Source organism: Chlamydomonas reinhardtii, chromosome 9 (assembly GCF_000002595.2).
Source record: "Chlamydomonas reinhardtii strain CC-503 cw92 mt+ chromosome 9, whole genome shotgun sequence".
Classification (NCBI taxonomy): Eukaryota; Viridiplantae; Chlorophyta; class Chlorophyceae; order Chlamydomonadales; family Chlamydomonadaceae; genus Chlamydomonas; species Chlamydomonas reinhardtii.
In genome coordinates, this window is record NC_057012.1 from 5,437,098 (window position 1) to 5,464,808 (window position 27,711).

General features: G+C 64.2%; 3 protein-coding genes across 3 annotated transcripts; 2 read left to right on the forward strand and 1 right to left on the reverse strand.

Annotated features, from left to right (window-relative positions):
• The first annotated feature begins 11,180 nt into the window (after positions 1 to 11,180).
• On the forward strand, positions 11,181 to 13,182 carry CHLRE_09g400108v5 (uncharacterized protein). Its single transcript, XM_043065971.1, has 3 exons — positions 11,181 to 12,042; positions 12,247 to 12,346; positions 12,424 to 13,182. Exons 1-3 carry the CDS (start codon positions 11,966 to 11,968, stop codon positions 13,060 to 13,062), a joined length of 816 nt encoding a protein of 271 aa, XP_042921368.1. The 5' UTR covers positions 11,181 to 11,965; the 3' UTR covers positions 13,063 to 13,182.
• A 3,569-nt stretch (positions 13,183 to 16,751) lies between these two features.
• CHLRE_09g400145v5 (uncharacterized protein) lies at positions 16,752 to 19,320 on the reverse strand. The gene is made up of 3 exons (XM_043065972.1): positions 18,268 to 19,320; positions 17,419 to 17,833; positions 16,752 to 17,288 (listed from the first exon to the last, which is right to left on the reverse strand). Exons 1-3 carry the CDS (start codon positions 18,931 to 18,933, stop codon positions 17,209 to 17,211), a joined length of 1,161 nt encoding a protein of 386 aa, XP_042921369.1. The 5' UTR covers positions 18,934 to 19,320; the 3' UTR covers positions 16,752 to 17,208.
• A 360-nt stretch (positions 19,321 to 19,680) lies between these two features.
• CHLRE_09g400182v5 (uncharacterized protein) lies at positions 19,681 to 26,662 on the forward strand. Its single transcript, XM_043065974.1, has 3 exons — positions 19,681 to 23,359; positions 23,533 to 24,920; positions 25,137 to 26,662. Exons 1-3 carry the CDS (start codon positions 20,152 to 20,154, stop codon positions 26,550 to 26,552), a joined length of 6,012 nt encoding a protein of 2,003 aa, XP_042921370.1. The 5' UTR covers positions 19,681 to 20,151; the 3' UTR covers positions 26,553 to 26,662.
• Positions 26,663 to 27,711: the final 1,049 nt, after the last annotated feature.

A 27,711-nucleotide genomic window follows, 5' to 3' on the forward strand; every position in this document is an offset into this window, starting at 1 on the left:
AAGAAGAGGAGAGAAGAGAAGAAAAACAGAAAACAAACACCTCGAAAACCGCCACCAACCACCCCCATCCATCCCACCCCACCCCACCCCGACCCGGCAGACAGAGCAGGAGGCTGGCCCCCCCGCCCCCCGGGAGGGGTTGCACAAAAACACCGCCAGACCTAACCCAAGCACCAACCTACACCACAGCCTAACCGCAAGAACCACCACCACCGCGCGCCAGAAAAAGAAACACCAGCGCTACGCACTCGCCCCGCCCAAACCCACCCCACCCCCACAAGTCGGTTGCTTAAGCAACACCCCAGGAGAACCGGCAGAGGAGACACAAGCAGAAAACTAAACGGGCCAGATGTGGCGCTGACTAAGCGGGCTCCAGTCCGCTGCAAGACGCGCTGTGCAGGAAGTCCCACAGCCGCCCAGGTGCTGCGACGCCAGCCAGAGCTAAAAAACATGGGCGCCAGATAAGCTGATGACGATAATACGCCACGCCAGCGCCTGGAAAGAACCGCCGGGTGACCCAGGTGACAGGTGACCCAGCCACGTCCCAATCCCAACATACCACACGGCCTGCCGCATCCGTTGACGGCGGCTGCAGTACGCAGCCTGGAAGGGACAGCCGACTCCGCGCCAGGACAGCCGTCCCACAGGAGCGGGGCGACGCTGCCGGGCTGGCAGCAAGGCAGTGGCGCCACGGAAGGCACGCCCCCTGCGCGGCACGGAGGCAAGACTCCAGCGCGGTTGTGTCAGTAGCGTGGGTCTCCTGCACCATCACCACATCCGCCCCAACTTGCTGCAGGTGCGAGACCAGCGCCCACGCCTTGAACGGCGAGCCCAGGCCGTTGACATTCACTGTCAGCAGCCGATCGAAGGTTCGCTGCGCCCACTGGTGGCCGCATTATGACACATACCCATGCGGTCCCCCAGCATAAAGCCCGCGTCCGTCACTGGCGGCGCCGCTGCCTGGGGCGCAACGCAGGCCCACAGCTGCTGCAGCCACATCCTCGCCTGCACATAAGCTGGACACTCCAGGAAGATGTGCGTTAGGCTGGCCCACGCCCGCGGGCCAGGTGGCCCGCAGGCGGGGTGAGGACAGTGCGCCCCCAACCCCCCGCACCCCGTGGTCACCCGAGGACGAATTCCCTTTTTTTTTGAGGAATCATAATAATAATAATATCTACGCAGGGCACAGGTGCCCGCGTGTCTTAAGGAGGAGTGAGACAAGCTCACCCCACCATTGGAAAACTTGATTTCCCTACCCCGGCTCCCCTGCGCGGGGGCCGCCATTGGCGGTCCCCTGGGTGCGGCCTCCCGGGCGGCATCGGGTGTTGGCAATGCCCATCTCTCGCTCTAGCCGGTAGTACAGGTTTGCGGTGCCCCGGAGTGTGGTGACGCTATGCATGTGGAGACGTGTGCAGCAGGCCTTGGCTGCCTGCGGTTTGGCTCCTAGGTCTTTGAGGAGAGTTTCAAGGGTACGGGGGACAGTGCCACCGTGGCCCAGTGTAATAACGTGTTGAGTATCGTAGTGCACAGTCCACCCTGCAGCTCGCATGGCAGTGGCAAGGGTGGCGTGCTGTGCTTGTTTTTGAATGAGCTTCTCGCTGTGGTGCAGGTCAGAGGTGTATCCAACTTCAAGGATGTACACTGGGTAGGCCCCTTTGTTGGCTGGTGGGGATGTCATGAAGCGTTCTGCTTCGGACCTGGGAAGGTTCGGGATAAACAGAATGTCAGGCCGCATCCTGTTGAGGTCTGCGGCGGGCACTTGTGGGCAGAGCCATGACGGCGGCCGCATGCCCGCACAGTACTCAGGCAGTTCAGCTCGGGAGGTGGCATCCATTATCATGTAGCCACCACCATTGTGACCATGGTGTAGGCATTCGGCAATCGTCCGCACTGCAGTGTTGTGTTTGGCTATCCTAGCGCCAACGAGTTGGGGGTGCGCGCAGTGGCCGGCAAGGTGACCTGCGGTGCCACGCTCTGGGTCAGATCCGCGGCTGCGCTGGGTGTGGGCACAGAGACCACATTTGTCGCTGTCTCGTAGTTTAAACAAAGCCAGCCGGGCCGGGCAGATGAGGCCTCCCTGACGAGCATTCTGTATGAACCGGCGTAGGCCGTGGCTGGCGTCCGAGTTCGTCATGTACGCGTTACTGGCGCGTGGGTCAAGGCTGGGTGCTGCCTCGGCCCATTTCTCAGTGTACAGGGTTTTGTTGGCGTATCCACCACGGCAGCTGGGGGCCATTGCCCTGGTGAGGCCCCGGTTTAGGTCCGACACGTAGTGTGTGGCTGTGCTATCGTCGTCCCTGGTGACCGTGAAGGTCGGCCACCAGTGCCGGGCGTGCGGGTCGTTGTCGGCCGGTTCGGATACATCGGCGGGTTTTTCCTGGGTGGCAACGGCAGCCGCCCCTTTATCGGCTTCCTCGTTGCCGTGTAGCCCGGTGTGCGAGATCACTTTAATTAGAGCGGTGGGTGCGCCCCGGGCGTGGCGTGCATGGAGCAATGCCACGATTGAATCCAGGAGGTCCCGATGTTTACTCAGATGCAGTCGCCGGGGCTCGTTAATAGCTCGTTTGATTAGGTACAAGCTTGCAACAGAATCTGATGCAATAGTGAGCTTCTTAGTTGCAAATTCTTTACCTTCGCCACCAAATTCTGCGAGGGCAGCACGAATTGCTGCCAGTTCAGCTCTCGTAATAGTGTTTGTGCACCCAGCGCCATTTGGATTCACGTAGACAACGCGAGAATCGCTGAACCAGGCGCAGGCACCGGCAACCTGGACTTCTTTGCCATTTTCAGTTTTGATTTTGCTTACCGAACCATCTGTCCAGACAGTGCCATTCACGTCGTGGGCCAGAGCATGGTGGGTCTGGAATCGCGCGTTAGGAAAGCGTCGTGCTTCGTCAGCCATGGCGTGTATCGTCTTTGGGTTAGCGTGCTGATATTTGGCTTGCTTTAGAAGTGAGTTTGGGAGGGCCGGGCAGGTTGGGGCCGTGGCCGTGTGTGTCCACGTGCGCGGGTCGCTGATGTGCGTGGGTGCGTTCGCCCCCCGTTTCAGTGTGTCCACGAGCCGTTTCAGGCGGGGGGCAAAGCACTGGAGTCCGGCGGGGTTCCCAACAATGACCAGTCGGAGCCCCTTCTGGCGTTCAGCCTGGGTGTTGGTGCCAAGTCCTGTGTCGAGGCCCGCGGTGCCCGCGGACCAGTTGGCCAGCTCGTGGCAAAGTGGGTGTTGAAGCCACTGCGTGTGGGGGAAAGTGGCCGCTTTGGGGAGCGCCAATACAGTAAGGGTTGGTTCCTGTGAGTCACGCATAGCCTCGGCGCATGCGAGGGCCCACATGAGCGCCTTCCGTGCATCGTGGGGGGTAGAGGGGGGGTGGGCATATTGCAAGCCGGTCCATGCGGTCTGGTAGGCATCGTGCAGTGCGCCAAAGGTCCCATCAGCAGGGTCTCGTGTCCAGTATTCGTGGGCTGCAGTGGAGGAGTTTAGTGGGGACGCAAACATTTCCCGAATGTGTACTGCTTGTGTGACCCGCAGGCATTGGACGATGGCTGCTACTGTGCCTGCCGGCAGCGACACCTGGTGCATTGGCATGGCCTTGCGGTCCTGCTGCGCCGGGTCATAGCGGTAGCGCATGATGAGGGCAGCGACCGCTTCCTCAAAGGCGTTGGGCCGCTGGTTGCCGGTGTGCCTGAAGCGCTCCCACAGGGTAAGGAGGCGGGGGTAGGTGATGGTGCCCAGCCAGCGGCCACTGGGTTCATGGACGTGTGCCTCAGCTGGGTCACGGCGGGTGCCACCAGTGGTGGTAATTGTGTATGCTCCGGGGGCCACGATGTCCTTGTAGGGGTTGCACGGGCTTGTGGTGATGGTGGTGGTCGTGCGGATGTCACGCGCGCGGGATGCGGTATCCAGGGGCTCGGCGTCATGGCGGCCTTGGCGCTGTCTGGCGGTAAGGTTCCGATCAGGTGCGGGGCGCACTGTTCGGGGCCGCGGGCCTTGGTTGGTACCGTTTGCTAGCCGGGTTTTGCACTCCTCCAGTAACTCCTCCCATTGTGGACTGTGTTTTAGGTCCCGTTCACGGTCCGTGCTCGGCGCCCACGTGACATGTCGCAGGAGTTTGGTCGTCCAGGACGAGAATAGGGGGGCCCCAGTGGGCTGCGGTGCTGCCGGCTCTGCAGCTTGGGCATGCTCTTCAGGTGAGATTGCGTGGGCTTGGGTTTCAGCCGGAGGCTCAGCCTCGGTCTGCGCAGGTTGTGGGCCTGGGCGCGTCGCAAGAGGGTGCTTGTAGCACCTGGCATTCTGGATAGTTGCGTAGCCCATGCGAACAAAAGCAGAGACAATGCCGGCTGGGCAAATGGACGGCTTCCACTGCACCTTCCAGTATTTTTCACGTGTCCCAGAGGTGTCCTCTCTGGCTTTGCGCTTCCGTGTCAGTTCTTTGTCCGTGACAGTTTGTTTGTTTTCGCTGTGCAGGACCTGTGCCAGTTCCTGTCCGTCATTGTCCAGGTCGTAGGTGAGTTGAGTGTCACCGTTCGTGCGGTTGTCGGCGGGCCGTGGGACTAGATCGTGTGTGATCCTGGCGCGGGCCAGTCGCCAGCTGGGACGGGCCCCGTGACCTCCCGCAGCTTGCACTGCCGGGGCGGTCAGGGGCGGCGCTGGGCTGTCGACGTCCATGGGGTCGTTGTGCGCGGCAGCCTGGTTGGTTTCCATAGGCAATCCTGTGTTGTTCAGGTACTCGCTTATGGCGTTGGGTTCGGGGTTGGCAGCATTAGCCGTGAGGCGGGTTGTGAGGGCGGGTGGTAGCCCACGGCGCTGTTGGCGTGGTTCGACAGCATGTGCAAGGGAGGGTGGGTCTTGTGGGTGTGGGTGGCAGATCCGCATGTGTCCTGTCATGTCTTTGGCGAGCGCTTGGAATACCGAGCATGCCGTTTCGTACCCCCGCGTGCCCACCGGCAGGCTCTCATCGCCGTTGGTGAGCCGCAGGGCATGGTTGATGGCGGCGCGGTCCCCGGTGAGTAGGTCCTCAGGGGTAGTGCGTGTAGTTTCTGCAATGCGTGCGCGTTGCGCTGCATGTTTTGTAACGCGCCGTGCGCGTGTTTGGTTCTGTGGCCGGCGTGTTGTAGCTGGCTTGCGGGCTCTGGCCGGTGGCCGTAGGGAGGGTTGCGTTGCCCCATTAGCGGGGATTTCCGGTGCAGCAGCACCTTGTGCGCCGGGATGGGCCTGGGCCGCCCCTGCTGGGGAGGGGGGGGCTAGGTCGGCGGGGGTTTGCGTGGTGTTTGCTTGGGCGGGGGGCGCCTCCGGGAGGGGCTGCAGGTACCGGTCGAGGGGGTTGGCCATTCCGAGAGGGAGGGGGTCCGCCCTCATGGCTAAGGCCACGATTGCGGCCACGTCAGGCAGTGCACGCTGTGCGGTGGTCAGGGGGGCAGGGCTGCCGTGGGCTGGAGCGTTTTCCCCTGCACGTGCAGCCATACTGAGAGCAAGGCTAAGCCTGTTCAGGGCTACCTTGTGCTTGTGCCGGACCCGGCTCGCTCCCATGTGCTTCTCGAGGTCCGAGCTAGTAATCAGGTGTTTGCCTGTGTTGCGGTCCACCAGGTGGCTCAGTTCGAGCCTCAGGTCCGCAAGAGGGAGGACGTATTCAATGGGGAGAGGTTCGACGCCCCGGGCCTCGGCTTCTGCCTCAAGGGCAGCGGCAATGGACCAGGTAGGCGCAGTAAAGGCAGACCCATTTTGGTACAGTGTGACACCGTACTCTTTTGCCAGGGTCATCTGTTTCAGCGTCGTCAGGTGGTGTGACCTATGGGCTGGGAGAAGGTGGGCCTGTGTGGGGCCAGCTATGCTTGCCTGGCGCGGCAGAAGGGCTCGGGTTACTATCCCAAGACGGCCCGAGTCATTTAGGGCAAGGACCAGGGCCCGCTGGGCCACCCGTGCGTATTGCGGCAGGAGGGAGCCCAGGCCCAAGCCGTATTCGTCGGCGGGCAGGAGGGAGGTCCGGGTGGGGAAGCTGCGGGGGAGTCCGTAGCAGCGCTTTGCATAACCAGCCAGGGTAGTGTCGAGCGTTGTTATGTCCTGTTTTGTGAAGGGCATTGCTGCGAATCCATATGCAACTGTGGTGTGCACGCACTGTTGTATCATGCGCAGGCGTTGTGCCGGTGTCGCCAGGGATGTGGCAATGGCTGTGCCCTTGTCCTTAACAATCTCGGTGACTCTTGCGACATGTGCCGACCAGTCCAGCGAGAACGTGAGCTGCACTCCCAGGTATTTGTACGGCTGGGTCGGGGGGAAGTACGGGACAGGGGTCGTGCCAATCTTAATTGTGTTGGTCATGTTGCGGCGCATGGCGGCAAGGGTAGCTTTTCCTGTGGGCCCGTCAAGGTTGGGGTCCGAGCGAGATTTGTCGTGCCAGATGGCGGTGGTGGCACACTTGGTGTGATTGACACGCAGGCTCGCCCACTCGGCGTAAGATGCGATTTTGTCACATTGAACCTGCAGGTCGTCGAGCGAGTTGGTGAGCACCGCCAGGTCGTCTGCGTACGCGGCGGCACTGCAATGGTATTGCAGGTTTTCGCTGGGGGTCAGGCAGCCGTAGTGGTAGCCCCGTCCGCCCGCATGGAGCCAGCGGACAAGAGGTTCCATGAACAGAATAAAGAGCACAGGTGAGAGTGTATCCCCTTGCACGGTGCCTCGCTCTATAGGAATGGCGGATGTGCTTCCGTGTTCGGTGCGGATGCGGGTGGTTGCATGTGCATATAGGTTGCGGACTGCGCGGATCAGGTCCGTTGGCAGCCCAAGGTCAAACATAATTTGCAGTAATCGGTCCTGGTCGATTGTGTTAAACGCGGAGCTATAGTCCACGTATACCGCATAGACATCTTTTCCAAACAGTGCGGCATCCTCAAGGGCATGTACTAAATTTAGGACCTGCCTTTCGGTGTTGCAGTAGGCACGGAAGCCTTCCTGCGCTTCACTGAATAGCTGGAGGGGGCCAGCCAGTTCGCCAATGCCCAAGGTAAGCATGGACGTGTACAGCTTGTAGCAGGTATTTGCGAGCGCAATGGGCCGTTTGTTTTTTATGTCCAGGGTGTCTCCAGGTTTGGGGAGTAGCACGGTCTCCGATGCGGCCCAGGTTTCAGGTATTTGTGACTTGACGTACATGATTTGCAGGATACAGTGGAGGTTGCGCTTCATGCCCGATGGCAGGATACGGAGCAGTTCGTTTGGTATGCCGTCAGGGCCTGTCGCCTTGTTTCTGGAGAGGTGAGAAATGCACTGCTCAAAATTTGCCGTGTCTGCCATGCTGGGGAGCATGGAGTGTGTGTCAGGGTGCCGGTTGCGGTCCAGTGTGAATTGATCTGTTGCGTCGGCTTTCTCAAATGGGTAGCCGCGTGTGGCGTTGCTGGGTAGTCGGAAGTCCCCAGTGCGGGTGCCGCGTGGTGGGGCGGACAGCTTTCGGAAGTGGGTTTCGAGTATGGCGAGGATGCTGGTGGAGTCAGTCGTCACCTCCCCAGTTTCTGGGTGCCGGACCGCTGGGAGACCCCGTTCCATGTCTTCCTTCTGAAAGATTCTCTTGTGCCCCTGTGCAGGGCGCGTGGCCAGGGTATGTTGCAGCGCTGTGGCAGCGGCCTCTCGCTGGGCTTTGGCGCGGTCCGCCACTAGCTGGCGGTGCTCGGCCTGGCAGGCCTTTATTTCGTTCCGCAGCTTTGCCGCTGCATTGGCAGCGTCTACCTCAGGTAGGGCCTGGGGCCCTTGCGTGAGGTTTGTCAGTTGTGTCTTCAGGGCCACTTCCTTGTCCCATAGGGGCTTTAGCACCCGTGCGGTGGAGCGTGATGCGTGGTGTTTGCCAGTGAAGGGGGCTTTCCGGGTGCACTCTTCAAGGAGGCATGTTAGCCCGGTGTCCAGTGCGGAGGCAAGTTGTTCTGCAAGTTGGTTGATATCGGCCTTCTGGATGCTCGTGTCCTGCGCCAGGTCTCGGTGCATGACGCTGGCGGGGTAGCCTGTGGGGTCCATGCTGTGCCTCGTGAGTGCATGTTCAATTGATTGCGTTGCCTGCCTTGTTGCGGAATGCAGGTCGGCTGTTGCTTCCACCAAGGCTTCCTCAAGGCGGATAGCTGCGGCGGCCAGTTGCTTTTGTGTGACGGGCAGTGCGACCTCGGCCCATCGTTGTTGGGTCTGCTGCTGGGGGGCTGGGTTCCGGGCGCCGGCCTGTGGTGCCGGCCATAGCTGTAGGTCCGCGGCTAGTAACTCTGCGTGGACTGGTTTGTGGTCAAAGTTGCCTGCAACTGTACTGGTGTATTCACGCGCTTCTGTGCATGCAGCGCGCGTGGCAGGGCATAGGAGGATGTCATCGATGCGACTGTGGTATGGGGCCATGCCCGGGCGTGTTTGTTCATATGACCATTCGGCAGTGGTAGTGGTGTCTCCGCGGATAGGGCGCAGGCCACTATCGGCAAGGAACCGCTGGTGGGCCCGGTCCGCCGTGTCGATGGGGCTGTCCCGCTCATGTGCTCGGGCAACGGCATTAAAGTCTCCCGCGGTGACTAGGTGGTGTCCGCACGCGTCCGCCCGGCCTACCACCTGCTGACAGTATGTGTAGATTGCCTTGCGGGTTTGCATGTCCTCTGGTGCGTAGATGCCCAGTACAGTGAGAGGCGTGCTCCCGGGGGTCTTAATTTGAACGTGTGACACATAGCCATGGAGTGTTGGTGGGGGCGTGTGGTGTGTGACACAGCCGAGGTCACTGTACCGGGCGGAGATGGCCACCGCTACGCCACCGCTACCGCGCGCTGTGGCCACGCGGGGAGTAGTGCTACAGTAGAGGCGGTATCCTTCATTTCGGAAGGCTCGCTTGATTGAGTCAGTCTTCCCTGTCAGTTTTGTCTCGGTTAGGACAACTATGTCGGCTTTCCACTGGGCTAGGTTGCAGAGGGTGAAGCTGAGGTTGCCGGGTTGGCCGGTGGACAGAATTTCTGAGAGCAGTCCCCGTACATTGTGGGTCACGATGTGTAGGGTGGTGTTGCTGCTGGGGGGTCTCGTGTTTGTGTGTGCCTGGTTGGGTTCCATGTGGGCGTGGTTGCGTGCAGTGGGCCGTACTAGCCAGTTAAGGATAGTTTGTCGGGTGCCTGTCGTGTTGAGTCGGGGTGCTATGCCGGCATTTGCATTGTGTGGCTGCGCGGGTGCGGTAGTGTGGGGTGCTGCATGCTGTGGCGCCCTGTGTGCTGCCCGCAGCGGTGAGTTGTCTTGGGCATGTTGAGCTGGCTCTGGTGCCGGCCTTCCGGTGGCGGCGGGCCCTGTCTGCACGGGTCTGGTGGCCTCCATGTGGGGTGGCGGGCGTGGTGGCGGGACGATCTCACGGAGTTGCCCAAGTGCGTCCTGAAGTGTTGCCGTGTCAGATGCACGCACCGCGTCAAGGCACCAGACCTCCCCATCAAGTGTGTTCCAAGTGTTGTCGTGTAAGACCGTGTTGTGGATAGGGCTGTTCACCGAGTCTATTATTCTCCATTGTCCTGCTTCGTAACGCACAGCAATTGTGTGTCGCACAGTGTACTGGTGGACGGTAAAGCCGCGAGTTCGGGCGGCTACCGGAAGGCTCTCTAGGACCTTTTCTTTGCTGATGTCGCCGTTGAGTCGCGGAAAGTGGGTTCGGCGCATAATCAGCTTCCTGTTGGGGTAGGCGAATATGTTGCTGATGGTGGCATTGTGGTACAGGTAGTGGTTCAGGAGAAATTCGCTGAAGGCGCCACTGTTGGGGCAGTAGCATTCTTTCCAGAACAGGGCATTCGGGTCTTGCGTGGCTGTGAGGTGAGCGTGCACTCGTTTAGCGTAAGAGAGGACATCCAGGGGGTCGAGCCATGCGAGCCCCAAAGAGTTGTTGAGGGCGTGGACACTGCAGAAGTGTTGCCGCTGTGTTTCACGGTATGTGGTGTTGGGGTTTGGCGGCCAGTGCAGTGCGGCTGGTGGCCGGATGTTCGCTGCCGCATGCATGCGAGGGTCGGCGGGCGCCGGCGGGGCTGTCGGGTCTGTGGGCAGCGCACCTCGCAGTGTTGGCTTGACGTAGGGCATTGTGTGTGTCCGGTTTACTGCATATGTAAGCGTGAGGAGAGTGGTTGCCTGGCTAGCAGTAAGTAGGCCGGTGACCAATGCTGGCCCCCAGAGTGCCGGCTGTGCCGGTTGCACACTGCAAGGGTCCGGCAGTGTGAGGTACAGGTTTCGCAGGATGATGGCCATGGCCGTTCCCCAGAGTAGTAGCTTCCGCCGGGCCCAGGTTGCGGAGGCTATCTGCCGTGTCACTTGGACCACATAGTTGAGGAGAGCTGGGAGACAGAGGACGGCAAGGATGGATGTCACTGTCAGTGCGAACAGGAGACCGAGGGCTGCGGGGATGGCGGTTATCCCGAGGGCAAGCGCTATTACACACAGTGGGGAGAGAGCAAGAGTGGTGAGTGTAGGACCCCATAGTAGCAGGCTGAGGATTACACCGTTTGCATAGATTTCCGTGTAGATGGAGGTAGTGTGGGTTTCGGTGTGCAGGAGGTGGGTCCAGAGCATATACATGGCCCCTGTCGCGGTGATGATGGCGAGGCTGACAATGGCTTTGTCAAGTATGGTGTGTAGTGCTTTGCCAGTCTGGGCGACTGTCTGGTAGGTGGCGAGTCTAGACAGGGTTGCAAGGTGTGTGCCCACTCTGATGGCGATTGCATGGCTGTGCATGGCTGCCCGTACATGCCCTGCTCCAACCCAGTGGAGGTAGACGGCAAGTGCAAGGTGCAGGCGAAGAAGTGGCGAGTTTTCCCAGGAGGCACTACAGTTGTGGGTTGGTTGGGGCCCGTAAGCTGTTTCTGCCATGGAGTGCAGTGCCGAAGCACCGGAGCGCAGCATGGTTCCTCCATGCCGACTGCCCAGGTCGCCCAGCGCAAGCACACTCGTTAACAGGCTCTCTCCAAGCAGCCCGATTGTCTTACTCGCATATGAACGGTATACTCCCTCCGCTGTGCATAACTTTCTCATGCCACTCCTGCATGCCTGTGCTATTTTCAGATTTGTAGAAAGGAGTCCCTCCCCCACCGGTTGCAAAGCAGTTATCATCACATTGCATATGTTGGTGCATCCAGGCTTTGGCTTAACCTTTGCGCGCGACAGGAGTCCGCTAGGGCTTCGGTATTGCCTTCGTTCGGAGCTTGTCGGTTGTGGTTCTGTGAGCAAACTCGCATTTTCATAGAGCTGGGAATGAGCTGTAAAATACGGGAGGCCAAGAGGCTCGGCTCGACCCCTTTCTGGGACGTCGTCGGCGAGCGGCTCTGAGGCAACTGGTATGTGCTTGGAGCTTATGAGCTCCTCAAAAGACGGGTGTTTTGCGGCAGTTGGGCTTTGCGAAGGTCTCTTTGGCGACATGCCGAAAGGTTCGGCGCCAGCACGCTTGCTAGCTGTGTAGCACGTTGTGTGCAGTATACTGGTATCAAATATGCCTTTCTGAGAGCAGCGATCCGACAAGAGCGTCGCGTTCGCGGGGTTCGAGTGTACTGTGAACATCGAGTGCGCAAAGCTGAAGTTCTCCCTCCACACGCTACCGTGTGCGTGGTTAATTCCATGTGTCGCAATGGGGCCATCAGTGTGGCTTAGGGCTGGCAGCTGTGCGCCAGTTGCCCGGCTGTTGCAAACATGCGAACATCCCCCTTTCGCCGAGCTCTCGGTGCAGGTCGTGAGACCTCTTGCAGACCACTTTTGGATTGGCATGGTACGGTCATGGTTGCCCAATAGCGCGAAAGCGCTGGAATGCCGGGGCGGTCCCCGGTCAAACCAGCGGTCGGCCGCGGCAGAGCCAGACGCGTTCCCAGCCGTGGTCGCGTTGGTTGTCAGCATGCAGAGTGCAAAGCATATCAGAACGCAGATACCTGCGGACTTTCGCTCCACCTTTCGCCGAGCAACCATTTTCCACATATTTCCTAGCGACGAGCTTGCGAGGTTGGTAAGAGGTGTATTTGTATGCATTCTATACCGCAAGCGACTGCTAGCTTGAGGAATCATCCTCCCTTGCCCGCCCTGTACAGCCCGCAAGGCAGGTAAGCATGTTGCAGCCGGTACACCAGCACCTTTGCCCCCCGACTGGCGTGGCTGTCCCACAGCCGCCGCCACGTACCCCGCAGAAGGGACGCATCCGGGGGCGGCATGCGAGGGTCGCCCTCCACTGCCGCCGCTGCTGCCGCCGCCGCCGCCGTGGCAGGCCCCGTGCTAGGCCCCGCCCCGCCCGCCGCCTGCTCCTGCAGCCGCGCGGAACGCCGCGGCCCCTCACCCGAGTGCTGGGACGGGGATGCATACAACTGCAGTTCTCTCGCCGGCGTGTTCTGCAGCCCGGCTGCCGCAGAGGTGCGGTGGAGCCAGGGGTGGAGGAGCACCTGATGGAGGAGCATGGGGAGCGGGGCACTCGCTGGTTCCATCGGCAGGCTGACGAGCCAGCAGCCGGCGCGCAGGAGCCCATCACGCACTTGAAGGTGCCGGGGCAACCGGCGCCTGTGGCGCTCACGGGGCCGGGCACGCGCAACACTGCCTCCGCAGCCGCTGCAGCCATGTACAGCAGCACCAGCCCCACCGGCCTGTTCCGCGTGCAGCCGGTCTGTACGGCGTCGCAGCAGCAGCTTCTGGCGGCCATTGACCGCAAGGTTCCGGCGGATCTGCAGGCCGCCGCAGAGGGGTCCGGTGACGGCGCCCTCAGTGATGCAGAGCTGATGGCAGCGCTGGCTGGCTCCGCCAATGGTAAAGCGCCTGGGTCGGACGGGGTCCCGTACGAGGTGTACAAGGTTTTCTGGGCGCTGCTGGGTCCGCGCTTGTGTGCTGCTGCTGCCGCTGCCTTTGCTGCCGCTGCAGACGCCCACGATGGCGGTGAAATGGCGGCGGCGCTGCCCGCCTCCTGGCGGGAGGGCATCATCACCCTCATCTACAAGGGCAAAAGCCTGGACCGCGCCGAGCTGGCGTCGTACCGAGCCGGCGTCGTACCGGCCAGCGTACTGGCGTCGTACCGGCTGCTCAACTGCGACTTCAAGATTTTTTTTTTTTTTTTTGAGGAATCATCCTTACAAGGTTGAACAGGGGCAGACGCGCTGCCCCCCTGCTGCCTGAAAGCAGCCTGGTCCCAGGACCAGAACCCTGACAGGGCAAGAAGAGGAGAGAAGAGAAGAAAAACAGAGAACAAACACCTCGAAAACCGCCACCAACCACCCCCATCCATCCCACCCCACCCCACCCCGACCCGGCAGACAGAGCAGGAGGCTGGCCCCCCCGCCCCCCGGGAGGGGTTGCACAAAAACACCGCCAGACCTAACCCAAGCACCAACCTACACCACAGCCTAACCGCAAGAACCACCACCACCGCGCGCCAGAAAAAGAAACACCAGCGCTACGCACTCGCCCCGCCCAAACCCACCCCACCCCCACAAGTCGGTTGCTTAAGCAACACCCCAGGAGAACCGGCAGAGGAGACACAAGCAGAAAACTAAACGGGCCAGATGTGGCGCTGACTAAGCGGGCTCCAGTCCGCTGCAAGACGCGCTGTGCAGGAAGTCCCACAGCCGCCCAGGTGCTGCGACGCCAGCCAGAGCTAAAAAACATGGGCGCCAGATAAGCTGATGACGATAATACGCCACGCCAGCGCCTGGAAAGAACCGCCGCCTAGGGGGCCTGCACAGGTGATGCAAGTGTCAGCCGCAAGTTCAACTTCGGTGACCCACCCTGAACCTCCTCCACTTCACAAAGCGCGCCACCCGCCGTCCAGATGGCAACAAAATGCTCCAGCTTAGCCGCCTTGAGCTGTGCGGTGAGCAGCTGAGTGGGCAGAGCCGACAGGGTTTCAGGGGTTAGCGTGGCGGCAGTGAAACGCAGCCGCATCACCCTGCGCAGCTCGCTGACCACCTCCCGAACCACATGCTCCGACGTCTGCTTAGCAGGCTCGCAGGACCAGTACGCACACCAGACGGCGTACAAGAAGGTGGCCCGCAAAGTGCTCCACAGCAGCGCGCCCGCCCCCCGCGGGCCTGAGGCCCACATACCCATGCGGTCCCCCAGCATGAAGCCCGCGTCCGTCACTGGCGGCGCCGCTGCCTGGGGCGCAACGCAGGCCCACAGCTGCTGCAGCCACGTCCTCGCCTGCGCATAAGCCGGACACTCCAGGAAGATGTGCGTCAGGCTGGCCCACGCCCGCGGGCCAGGTGGCCCGCAGGCGGGGTGAGGACAGTGCGCCCCCAACCCCCCGCACCCCGTGGTCACCCGTGGCCGAATGCCCTTGCCCGCCCTGTACAGCCCGCAAGGCAGGTAAGCATGTTGCAGCCGGTACACCAGCACCTTTGCCCCCCGACTGGCGTGGCTGTCCCACAGCCTCCGCCACGTACCCCGCAGAAGGGACGCATCCGGGGGCGGCATGCGAGGGTCGCCCTCCACCGCCGCCGCTGCTGCCGCCGCCGCCGTGGCAGGCCCAGTGCTAGGTCCCGCCCCGCCCGCCGCCTGCTCCTGCAGCCGCGCGGACCGCCGCGGCCCCTCACCCGACTGCTGGGACGGGGACGCATACGACTGCAGTTCTCTCGCCGGCGTGTTCTGCAGCCCGGCTGCCGCGGAGGTGCGGTGGAGCCAGGGGTCCAGAGCCACCGGGTTATTGTGGAAATGCTGCGCCGCCGTGGTGGTCAGCTGCGCCGCTGCACGCTGCCACTCCGCCTCCCGCTTCGCCAGCCGCGACTGTGCCGCTGGCTGGGGCCCCGAACCCCCCGCCTGCTGTGCTGGCGCTGGGCACGGCATGGCTGCGGGGCGGGCCGGAGCCGGAGGTGCGGCCGGGTTGGCCGCGGTGATGGCCCGCCGCACGTCCCGCACCGTGTAGTCCGCTAAGCTGACACCCGCAATCCGGCAGTGCTCCGGGTGCACCACCACCCCAGCCTCCGGCGCCAGGAAGTACGGCGCCCGAGGCCACGCCCCCGCCCGGTCCCCTGGTGATGCTGCATCGTACGCCGCCCGCTCTTCAAAGGTCCACAGGTGCCGCGGCTTGCGATGCTGCAGCACACAGGCAGGCTGCCACGCCCCATCCACCGCCGGGGGCAGCACGCCAGGCCCAGGCTCCAAGAGCCGCCCCGTGTAGTGGACGTAGGACACAGCCCCCGCAGCGTTAGCCACCCACAGCTGGTCCAGGCTAACCCGCCACTGTGGCGGCGCCGCTGGCGGCTGAGTGGCTGGCTGCGGTGGATGCTGTTCCACGCCCGCGCTCTGCATGTGGCCGACCGCGGCCGCCAGCCGGGCAGGCAGCCCCGCTGGCGCCGGCGCGTTGCTGTACACCCACGCCCACGTGGTGGCGGAGTCCGGGCGCACATGAGTAAGCAGCGCCCGGGTGAGCATCTTCCAGGGTTGCCGGCCTGGCTGGGCAAGGAGGGCGAAGGTCTTAGCTTGCAGGGCAGACAGGAACGCAGGCAGGTCGACGTGGTTGACACCCCCATCCTTGTACGGCAGACAGGCCGTTTCCCGCTTAGGCAGCAGGAGCGGGTTCCCGTGCGACACCAGGCTGGCGTCCTCAGCGTGCATGGACCGCGCAGCAAAGTGGTCCACCAGGTCGGTGAGTTCCTTCAGCTGCGCAGGCGACGGGTTGAGGAAGCTGAAGTGGTAGGCCAGCTTCGCCGCCAGCACCTGCTTCGCAATGTGCACACGGCCAACAAGAGTCAGAGACAGGGCAGCCCACAGACGCGCCACAAACGCTATGCCGCGAGCCCGCCGGGTGAACAAGTCAGCTGCAGCCGCATCCGAGTCCCACGACAGGGGCACACCCAGGTGCGTCACGGCGCCAGTGGTAAACGGCACCCCCGTGTGTGGGCAAGGGCCCGTCAGGTGCGCAAACCTGCCAAGGCCCATGGCCTTGCTCTTGTCCGGATGGACACGGGCGTTGGACGACGTGGCACTGCGTGGCACTGCGACGACGCGGACGGCGTGGCACTGCGGACTGCAAGATGGTGTCCAAGGCCGTCAGCGCCCGCCTGCAGCCCGCCCTGGATGCAGTTGTGGATGAGCTGCAGACCGCGTTCATCACCGGCCGCTGGATTGGTGACAACGCGCTGTACCTCCAAGGCCTGATCGAATGGATGCGCCTGGACGTGGGCGCGGACGGCACGCCACGGCAGGGTGGTGCGCTGTACTTCTTGGACATTGAAAAGGCGTATGACCGGGTGCACCGGCAGTGGCTGTATGCGTCCGCGGAGGGACTTGGGTTTGGGCCGCGCATGCTGCGCTGGATCCGCCTGCTCTCTGCCAACGGCTCTGCCCGCGTGTGTGTGAACGGGATGCTCTCTGACGCCTTCCCAGTGCTGAACGGCTTGCCGCAGGGCAGCACCGCCTCACCACCCCTGTGGGTCATCCAGATGCAGCCACTGACGTCCTTTCTGCGGCGGCAGGTGGCGCAAGGGGCACTGCGCACGCCCCTGTTACCCAGCGGCGAGCAGGCGCCACCGGCTGCCCACCACGCTGACGACACGACCCTCACGGCGCGCGACCCGGCGGTGGACGGGCCGGTCCTGATGGCGGCAGTACAGCTGTTCTGCCGCGCGTCCAACGCCCGTGTCCATCCGGACAAGAGCAAGGCCATGGGCCTTGGCAGGTTTGCGCACCTGACGGGCCCTTGCCCACACACGGGGGTGCCGTTTACCACTGGCGCCGTGACGCACCTGGGTGTGCCCCTGTCGTGGGACTCGGATGCGGCTGCAGCTGACTTGTTCACCCGGCGGGCTCGCGGCATGGCGTTTTTTTTTTTTTTGAGGAATCATCCTTACAAGGTTGAACAGGGGCAGACGCGCTGCCCCCCTGCTGCCTGAAAGCAGCCTGGTCCCCGAGACCAGAACCCTGACAGGGCAAGAAGAGGAGAGAAGAGAAGAAAAACAGAGAACAAACACCTCGAAAACCGCCACCAACCACCCCCATCCATCCCACCCCACCCCACCCCGACCCGGCAGACAGAGCAGGAGGCTGGCCCCCCCGCCCCCCGGGAGGGGTTGCACAAAAACACCGCCAGACCTAACCCAAGCACCAACCTACACCACAGCCTAACCGCAAGAACCACCACCACCGCGCGCCAGAAAAAGAAACACCAGCGCTACGCACTCGCCCCGCCCAAACCCACCCCACCCCCACAAGTCGGTTGCTTAAGCAACACCCCAGCAGAACCGGCAGAGGAGACACAAGCAGAAAACTAAACGGGCCAGATGTGGCGCTGACTAAGCGGGCTCCAGCCCGCTGCAAGACGCGCTGTGCAGGAAGTCCCACAGCCGCCCAGGTGCTGCGACGCCAGCCAGAGCTAAAATACATGGGCGCCAGATAAGCTGATGATGATAATACGCCACGCCAGCGCCTGGAAAGAACTGCCGCCTAGGGGGCCTGCACAGGTGATGCAAGTGTCAGCCACAAGTTCAACTTCGGTGACCCACCCCGAACCTCCTCCACTTCACAAAGCGCGCCACCCGCCGACCAGATGGCAAGAAAGTGCTCCAGCTTAGCCGCCTTGAGCTGTGCGGTGAGAAGCTGAGTGGGCAGAGCCGACAGGGTGTCAGGGGTTAGCGTGGCGGCAGTGAAACGCAGCTGCATCACCCTGCGCAGCTCGGTGACCACCTCCCGAACCACATGCTCCGACGTCTGCTTAGCAGGCTCGCGGGACCAGTACGCACACCAGACGGCGTACAAGAAGGTGGCCCGCAAAGTGCTCCACAGCAGCGCGCCCGCCCCCCGCGGGCCTGAGGCCCACATACCCATGCGGTCCCCCAGCATGAAGCCCGCGTCCGTCACTGGTGGCGCCGCTGCCTGGGGCGCAACGCAGGCCCACAGCTGCTGCAGCCACGTCCTCGCCTGCGCATAAGCCGGACACTCCAGGAAGATGTGCGTCAGGCTGGCCCACGCCCGCGGGCCAGGTGGCCCGCAGGCGGGGTGAGGACAGTGCGCCCCCAACCCCCCGCACCCCGTGGTCACCCGTGGCCGAATGCCCTTGCCCGCCCTGTACAGCCCGCAAGGCAGGTAAGCATGTTGCAGCCGGTACACCAGCACCTTTGCCCCCCGACTGGCGTGGCTGTCCCACAGCCTCCGCCACGTACCCCGCAGAAGGGACGCATCCGGGGGCGGCATGCGAGGGTCGCCCTCCACCGCCGCCGCTGCTGCCGCCGCCGCCGTGGCAGGCCCAGTGCTAGGTCCCGCCCTCCCGCCGCCTGCTCCTGCAGCCGCGCGGACCGCCGCGGCCCCTCACCCGACTGCTGGGACGGGGACGCATACGACTGCAGTTCTCTCGCCGGCGTGTTCTGCAGCCCGGCTGCCGCAGAGGTGCGGTGGAGCCAGGGGTCCAGAGCCACCGGGTTATTGTGGAAATGCTGCGCCGCCGTGGTGGTCAGCTGCGCCGCTGCACGCTGCCACTCCGCCTCCCGCTTCGCCAGCCGCGACTGTGCCGCTGGCTGGGGCCCCGAACCCCCCGCCTGCTGTGTTGGCGCCGGGCACGGCATGGCTGCGGGGCGGGCCGGAGCCGGAGGTGCGGCCGGGTTGGCCGCGGTGATGGCCCGCCGCACGTCCCGCACCGTGTAGTCCGCTAAGCTGACACCCGCAATCCGGCAGTGCTCCGGGTGCACCACCACCCCAGCCTCCGGCGCCAGGAAGTACGGCGCCCGAGGCCACGCCCCCGCCCGTTCCCCTGGTGATGCTGCATCGTACGCCGCCCGCTCTTCAAAGGTCCACAGGTGCCGCGGCTTGCGATGCTGCAGCACACAGGCAGGCTGCCACGCCCCATCCACCGCCGGGGGCAGCACGCCAGGCCCAGGCTCCAAGAGCCGCCCCGTGTAGTGGACGTAGGACACAGCCCCCGCAGCGTTAGCCACCCACAGCTGGTCCAGGCTAACCCGCCACTGTGGCGGCGCCGCTGGCGGCTGAGTGGCTGGCTGCGGTGGATGCTGTTCCACGCCCCACATACCTGCTGTTTCACCCCTCGCTGCGTCTGGAGCTCGAGCAGCGCTTGGAGGCGCACGTTGCCGCAAATCCTGTGACCAGTACACCCTACTTTACTTTACTTTACTTTACTCTCTTCTCTTGCTATTCTTGCATCCTCCTTTCCTTCTGCACAGCTTTGAAACAGTCGACGTCATTTCTCTCGCGCTGTTTGACTTGCTTCCTTTTGTTTTAGGCTTCTTAAGGCCTATGAACCACTGTGAAGCAGTCTGCATTTGTGGGCGTGCTCGTTTTTCGTCAGTCCACTTTGCAGCTGTAGCGCGACACTCCCTCTCCAGCGCCCTTCAGCCTATGTCGGCTTGTGCTTTGGAACTCGACACAGCTATGGAATAGGATTCTGGCGGTTCAGGAACGTCGCCGTGGAGTTGGCGACATTTCGCTTGTCGGCATTTTAACATCTCGGCGAGCACCACACTCACCAGCTTGGAGCAGGCGGCGTATCAACCTTTGTGGTTGGTCCTTTGCATCTGCGCGTGCAGCAGGGTGCTTTGGGTGTGGCGGTCGGGGGAGCCCTGCAGCACTTGGGTGTTTTTTTGGGGTGTGGCTCGTCTTCGTGCCCTTGTTGAATAATAATAATAATTACAACACCGGCCCATAGGGCCTGGCATGGATTAACGGGGCAAGGTGACTAGGGCGAGAGGGCCCGCCCCCCTCACGCTGACGCCTCACCACGAAAGAGTCACAACCTCCGAAACTACAACCTCCAAGTCCTAGGCCGCTCTTCAAAGTCCACTACATCCAAGCCTGCACACCTAGCATATCGAGCTAGGGAAACGCCGCGTTATAGTAGTGGAGCACTGCCAGTTCGTGCAAACCGAGGAGCCATGGCGCTCCTCCTCGAGCCTTGGATCTTGAGCCTTGTCTTGAACCTTGGACCTCGCCACTAAATCGGACTTCTGCACCACGACCTTTCTAGGTTGTAGCGGGCATAAGCCCGCAATTGCCACTAAGGGCAATTACCTATCGTTCGTGGGATCACCAATCGGTTTCGCACCAATCTTTCGCCTTTTGCGTAATTGGGCTTTTATCCGGATTCATACCCGGGTCCCTTCTGCCGTAAGGACGAGTCAAATCGCTAACTGAGTTAGCGATCCGGTGATTTCGTGCCCTTGTTGCCTGGTGCCTGGCTGCCTGGCGCCCGCCCTGCTGTGATGCCCTGTGAGTGCTGATCTTGGGCAGCTATGCAGTTGCTGGGTGATCCTGGTCGGTTCCGCCTGGTGTCTCAGCGCAGCCAAGCCACCAGGGGCCAACACCAGCCATACAGCACACCCGCACACGGCGCGGCCACAGCAGCACATGCCGTGCCGTGTGGGGGGCCTGCGTTTGGGCATCACCGCCCACTGCCAGACTTGGCAGCGGACCGCACCCCTGCAGGTGGGGGCAACACTGCCAGCCCGTTCTTCAGCCCCGGGCTGCAGCTCCACCTTGCCCTGTCCACGCATAGCCTGGCGCACGGCGTGCAGGACCTGACGACGCAGCCTCAGGGCCCCAGCCTGCCTACCTACCCAGTCCTTCTGGTGGGTGCCACCACGGGGCTCCCAGAGGGCGAGCAGCTGTCCTCAGCCGGCGTCCGGGAAGTGACCAGTGCTGCCCTGTCAGTGCTGGACACCATGTGCCGGCAGGGCAACCAGCCGCAGCTCTTGCAGGGCCACTCTCTGCACAGCACAGGCCACCCCTCCCGCACGTTTGCGGGGCTGGCCTTCAGCCGGCGCGCGACCAGCACCAGCAAAGCAGCCTTCACAGCGGAGCTCATGCGCAAGTCGCCGCTGGCGGTACCGCTCCAGCGCGGTCAGGCTGTCCTCACGGTTCACGTGCCAGTGGACACCCGGCCCATCATTCCGGGCACCTACACCGTCACGGTCAAGATGGTAGGGGGCCCTGTGTGGGGGGCTTTCCGCGGTCGCACCGATTTGGTGCTGCAGGCGGGCGGCTATCCCACCACCTCGGACCCCTCTAACCTGGCGTGTGCTTATGTGGTCTCAGAGCAGTGCGCCAAATCGGTGGGCCCCAAGGGGGAGCCCCAGGCCCCCGCAGGCCAGGGCATCACCAACCACATCTTTGCCTGTGTGCGGGGCCCAGTCTGGGACCCGCAGCTCTCTCACCTGCACTGTGCCAAGTTTGAGATGCCCGGTGAGGAGCCCATGCAGGTGGAGGTCCGTGGCGCCCCCCAGGCGGCTGGGGCGGCCACGACAGCTGCGGCAGGCAGCCCTGCTCCGGCTGCAGCCAGGGTCGCCGACCTGGGTGGCAACACCTTGGGTGTGGCGAGGCCCGCGGCTGCCATGGCGACCGCAGCGGACATCGTTGACCACGTGGGGGACGTGCAGATGCAGGAGGCGGCGGGTTTGGGTGACGTGGCGGCTGCAGCTGGTGGCGCCAGCGGGCCACACAGCGGGGCCCCGCCCCCGCTGCCAGTTCTGGTGGCGGGGGGAAGCAACCGTGCTGCTGCGGCTGCCCTGCGGGCCATGCTGCAGCAGCAGCCCTCTTCACAGCAGCGGGTGACAGCGGGAGGGCTTAGCGGGGTCCAGCCGGCGGCAGGCGTGGGGGGGCCGCCGGCGGCCAGGCCTCCCCCTGCCGGTGCTGGGCCGGCTGGCGTGCAGCAGCAGCACAGTGGCGTTCCCGCGCCACGGCCGCCCTTGGATCAGCAGGCAGCCGCTGGGCAGGATCAGGAGCAGACCGCTGTGATGCAGCGGTACTTGGCCGAGCTGGCGGACCTCAATCTCCAGCGGCAACGGCGGTTACAGGAACAGCAACAGCAGCAGCAGCAGCTGCAGCGCCAGGGGCAGTCGCCCAGGCCCCGGACCGGCTCCCAGGTTGTGGTCCTGGCCACGCTGGGGGGGCAGGACAGGGCGGGCGGTGGCCCTGGCGTGGCGGCGTCACGGCGTGGGCAACGTGTTGACATAGTTGACCACGTGGGGGACGTGCAGATGCAGGAGGCGGCGGGTGTGGGTGACGCAGGGGCTGCCGCTGGTGGCGCCAGCGGACCACCCGCCGTGGCCTCACCCTCGCTGCCAGCTCTGGTGGCGGGGGGAAGCACCCGTTCTGCTGCGGCTACCCTAAGGGCCGAGCGACAGCAGCAGCCCTCTTCACAGCGGCGGGTGGCAGCGGGAGGGCTTAGCGGGGGGCAGCCGTCTGCAGGCGTGGGGGGGCCACCGGCGGTCAGGCGTCGTACTGCCTGTGCTGGGTCGGCTGGCGCGCAGCAGCAGCCCAGTGGGGCTTCCGCGCCGCAGCCGCCCTTTGATCAGCGGGCGGCCGCCAGGCAGGATCAGGAGCAGACCGCTGTGATGCAGCGGTACTTGGCCTACATGGTGGACCTCCATCTCCAGCAGCAACGGCGGGTACAGCAACAGCAGCAGCAGGAGCAGCAGCGCCAGGTGCAGCCGCCCAGGCCCCGGACCGGCTCCCGGTTTGAGGTCCTGGCCACGCTGGGGGGACAGGACGGGGCGGGCGATGGCGCTGCCACGGCGGCGCCCGGGCGTGGGCGACGGGTGCAACCAGCCGCGCACGCACCGCCGCCACCGCTGCAGCAACAGCCCCGCTCCAAAGGGCGCTGTGGCCCCGCCCAGCTCCCGCAGCAGAGGGCAGGGCGCTTGGGCGGCGGGCTGCCTCCCCCGCAGGACGGTGCTAGCTCGCCGCCGCGCGTGCCCACTGGGCGGCCGACCGGGGGACAGCAGGCTGGTGGGGGCAGCGGGTTGGGGCGCCAGGGTGGAGGAGTGGGGCGGGCAGTGCCCCAGCCGCTACCCCAGGCGCGGCCGCCACTGCAAACGTCACAACCGGCGGGTGGTGGTAAGGGCAGGGACAGGGGCCTGGGCGCGCCGGCTGGGGGTTCGGCCGACACGGCTGGGCGCGCTGGTGGGGGTGCGGGCAGTGAGGCAGAGTACGGGGCCGTTTGCCTGACCCGGGACACGTGCGTTGCCATTGGCTCTGACCTCGTGACGCACCAGAACCGCTGCGCAGATGTGCAGGGGTTTGAGTGGGCGCAGCTGGGCCACGACACGCTTGGTGGCCGCCTCCTCGCCTACCTCCGTGACCAGGGCGCCACCGTACCGGACTGGGCCGTCTGCCGCGTGCCGGCCGGCCGTACCGCCGTCCTGGCACAGCTGCACGACGAGTTCACTGGCTGGTGGCGCCTATACTCAGCCCAGCCTGCAGACACGCCCCTGCCTTCCGATGTGACGGAGCAGCTGGATGACGCCGCGCAGCAGGTGCAGACGGCCTACATGGACTACGTGCTCCTAGACGCCCGCACCCTGCGGTCCGCTAAGCGTGGGCTGGCGGACCCCGGCGGGGCCAGCGGGCCCAGCCGCCGGCAACGCCAGCACCGCAGCCGCAGTACCTCCAGCCTCATGAGCCTGGGCAGCGCTCCATTGCACCCCGGCGGCGCCAGCTCAGGTGCCGCTAGCATGAGCACCAGCAGCGGCGGCGCGCCCCCCAGCCAGGGTGGCGACCGCCGCGGCAAACGCCACAGCAGCAACAGCAACCGCACCCGCCACGGCGCTGCCGTGGCCGGCGGGGGCTCATAATGCGGCCACCAGTGGGAGCGGCGAACCTTCGGCTGCTGACAGTGAATGTCAACGGCCTGGGCTCGCCGCTCAAGGCGCGGGCGCTGGTCTCGCACCTGCAGCAAGTTGGGGCGGATGTGGCGATGGTGCAGGAGACCCACGCTACTGACACGACGGTGCTGGAGTCTTGCCTTCGTGCCGCGCAGGGGGCGTGCCTTCCGTGGCGCCACTGCCTTGCTGCCAGCCCGGCAGCGTCGCCCCACTCCTGTGGGACGGCTATCCTGGCGCGGAGTCGGCTGTCCCTTCCAGGCTGCGTACTGCAGCCGCCGTCAACGGATGCGGCGGGCCGTGTGGTATGTTGGGATTGGGACGTGGGTCACCTGCGCCTGCGCTTCGTGTGTGTGTATGCGCCCACGGCCGTGGCGGACAAGCCTGCTTTCTTTGCCGGGCTGCATACCCACCTGGCCTCGGACAGGGTGCTTGTTGTCGGTGGGGACTGGAACTGTGTCACCGATGCCAGTCAGGAGGCGGCCCCTAGCCCGTCACGTGCTGCAGGTGCCCCGCAACTTGCCAGCCTCCTCGCCCAGTTCAGTCTGGTGGACCCTTGGGCGAGCAAGCGTGGCGGCGCCAAGGGCTACACGCATCCGGCCACGCCCAAGCCAGCCACTCCCGCACGCCTGGATCGGTGGTATGTCAGTTCCACCGCGGCGCCGTGGGTGCTGGATGTCGCACGCACGTATGGGGCGCCTGGGGACCACAACGGTGTGCTGCTCACCCTGTCCTTGCCCGACCTGCCACATGCGCACCGGGAGCAGTGGCGCTTCCCCACATACCTGCTGTTTCACCCCTCGCTGCGTCTGGAGCTCGAGCAGCGCTTGGAGGCGCACGTTGCCGCAAATCCTGTGACCAGTACAGGTGACGGCGCTTGCACGCAATGGGAGGCGGACAAGTTCTTCTTGCGGGAGGCCGCCACCAGCATCCACCGTCGGCATGCACGCCAGACCCGGGACGGGCTGCATGGCGTGGTGCTGGCCGCAGACGCGGCCGCTGCCCTGGCCGACCGGCCGGGTGCCAGCGCCGCGCAGCGTCAGGCTGCGGCCATGGCCAACTTGGCGGTGCGGGAGGAGCGGGCAGCTGCCGCAGCGGCCAGCCACAATGCCCGCGCTGCACTGATGGAGGAGCATGGGGAGCGGGGCACTCGCTGGTTCCATCGGCAGGCTGACGAGCCAGCAGCCGGCGCGCAGGAGCCCATCACGCACTTGAAGGTGCCGGGGCAACCGGCGCCTGTGGCGCTCACGGGGCCGGGCACGCGCAACACTGTCTCCGCAGCCGCTGCAGCCATGTACAGCAGCACCAGCCCCACCGGCCTGTTCCGCGTGCAGCCGGTCTGTACGGCGTCGCAGCAGCAGCTTCTGGCGGCCATTGACCGCAAGGTTCCGGCGGATCTGCAGGCCGGGGTCTGCCGGGTCGGGGTGGGGTGGGGTGGGATGCATGGGGGTGGTTGGTGGCGGTTTTCGAGGTGTTTGTTTTCTGTTTTTCTTCTCTTCTCTCCTCTTCTTGCCCTGTCAGGGTTCTGGTCCCGGGGACCAGGCTGCTTTCAGGCAGCAGGGGGGCAGCGCGTCTGCCCCTGTTCAACCTTGTAAGGATGATTCCTCAAAAAAAAAAAGGCCGCCGCAGAGGGGTCCGGTGACGGCGCCCTCAGTGATGCAGAGCTGATGGCAGCGCTGGCTGGCTCCGCCAATGGTAAAGCGCCTGGGTCGGACGGGGTCCCGTACGAGGTGTACAAGGTTTTCTGGGCGCTGCTGGGTCCGCGCTTGTGTGCTGCTGCTGCCGCTGCCTTTGCTGCCGCTGCAGACGCCCACGATGGCGGTGAAATGGCGGCGGCGCTGCCCGCCTCCTGGCGGGAGGGCATCATCACCCTCATCTACAAGGGCAAAAGCCTGGACCGCGCCGAGCTGGCGTCGTACCGGCCCATCACGCTGCTCAACTGCGACTTCAAGATGGTGTCCAAGGCCGTCAGCGCCCGCCTGCAGCCCGCCCTGGATGCAGTTGTGGATGAGCTGCAGACCGCGTTCATCACCGGCCGCTGGATTGGTGACAACGCGCTGTACCTCCAAGGCCTGATCGAATGGATGCGCCTGGACGTGGGCGCGGACGGCACGCCACGGCAGGGTGGTGCGCTGTACTTCTTGGACATTGAAAAGGCGTATGACCGGGTGCACCGGCAGTGGCTGTATGCGTCCGCGGAGGGACTTGGGTTTGGGCCGCGCATGCTGCGCTGGATCCGCCTGCTCACTGCCAACGGCTCTGCCCGCGTGTGTGTGAACGGGATGCTCTCTGACGCCTTCCCAGTGCTGAACGGCTTGCCGCAGGGCAGCACCGCCTCACCACCCCTGTGGGTCATCCAGATGCAGCCACTGACGTCCTTTCTGCGGCGGCAGGTGGAGCAAGGGGCACTGCGCACGCCCCTGTTACCCAGCGGCGAGCAGGCGCCACCGGCTGCCCACCACGCTGACGACACGACCCTCACGGCGCGCGACCCGGCGGTGGACGGGCCGGTCCTGATGGCGGCAGTACAGCTGTTCTGCCGCGCGTCCAACGCCCGTGTCCATCCGGACAAGAGCAAGGCCATGGGCCTTGGCAGGTTTGCGCACCTGACGGGCCCTTGCCCACACACGGGGGTGCCGTTTACCACTGGCGCCGTGACGCACCTGGGTGTGCCCCTGTCGTGGGACTCGGATGCGGCTGCAGCTGACTTGTTCACCCGGCGGGCTCGCGGCATAGCGTTTGTGGCGCGTCTGTGGGCTGCCCTGTCTCTGACTCTTGTTGGCCGTGTGCACATTGCGAAGCAGGTGCTGGCGGCGAAGCTGGCCTACCACTTCAGCTTCCTCAACCCGTCGCCTGCGCAGCTGAAGGAACTCACCGACCTGGTGGACCACTTTGCTGCGCGGTCCATGCACGCTGAGGACGCCAGCCTGGTGTCGCACGGGAACCCGCTCCTGCTGCCTAAGCGGGAAACGGCCTGTCTGCCGTACAAGGATGGGGGTTGTTTTTTTTTTGAGGAATCATCCTTACAAGGTTGAACAGGGGCAGACGCGCTGCCCCCCGGCTGCCTGAAAGCAGCCTGGTCCCCGGGACCAGAACCCTGACAGGGCAAGAAGAGGAGAGAAGAGAAGAAAAACAGAAAACAAACACCTCGAAAACCGCCACCAACCACCCCCAACCATCCCACCCCGACCCGGCAGACAGAGCAGGAGGCTGGCCCCCCCGCCCCCCGGGAGGGGTTGCACAAAAACACCGCCAGACCTAACCCAAGCACCAACCTACATACACCACAGCCTAACCGCAAGAACCACCATCACCGCGCGCCAGAAAAAGAAACACCAGCGCTACGCACTCGCCCCGCCCAAACCCACCCCACCCCCACAAGTCGGTTGCTTAAGCAACACCCCAGGAGAACCGGCAGAGGAGACACAAGCAGAAAACTAAACGGGCCAGATGTGGCGCTGACTAAGCGGGCTCCAGTCCGCTGCAAGACGCGCTGTGCAGGAAGTCCCACAGCCGCCCAGGTGCTGCGACGCCAGCCAGAGCTAAAAAACATGGGCGCCAGATAAGCTGATGACGATAATACGCCACGCCAGCGCCTGGAAAGAACCGCCGCCTAGGGGGCCTGCACAGGTGATGCAAGTGTCAGCCGCAAGTTCAACTTCGGTGACCCACCCTGAACCTCCTCCACTTCACAAAGCGCGCCACCCGCCGTCCAGATGGCAACAAAGTGCTCCAGCTTAGCCGCCTTGAGCTGTGCGGTGAGCAGCTGAGTGGGCAGAGTCGACAGGGTTTCAGGGGTTAGCGTGGCGGCAGTGAAACGCAGCCGCATCACCCTGCGCAGCTCGCTGACCACCTCCCGAACCACATGCTCCGACGTCTGCTTAGCAGGCTCGCGGGACCAGTACGCACACCAGACGGCGTACAAGAAGGTGGCCCGCAAAGTGCTCCATAGCAGCGCTCCCGCCCCCCGCGGGCCTGAGGCCCACATACCCATGCGGTCCCCCAGCATGAAGCCCGCGTCCGTCACTGGCGGCGCCGCTGCCTGGGGCGCAACACAGGCCCACAGCTGCTGCAGCCACGTCCTCGCCTGCGCATAAGCCGGACACTCCAGGAAGATGTGCGTCAGGCTGGCCCACGCCCGCGGGCCAGGTGGCCCGCAGGCGGGGTGAGGACAGTGCGCCCCCAACCCCCCGC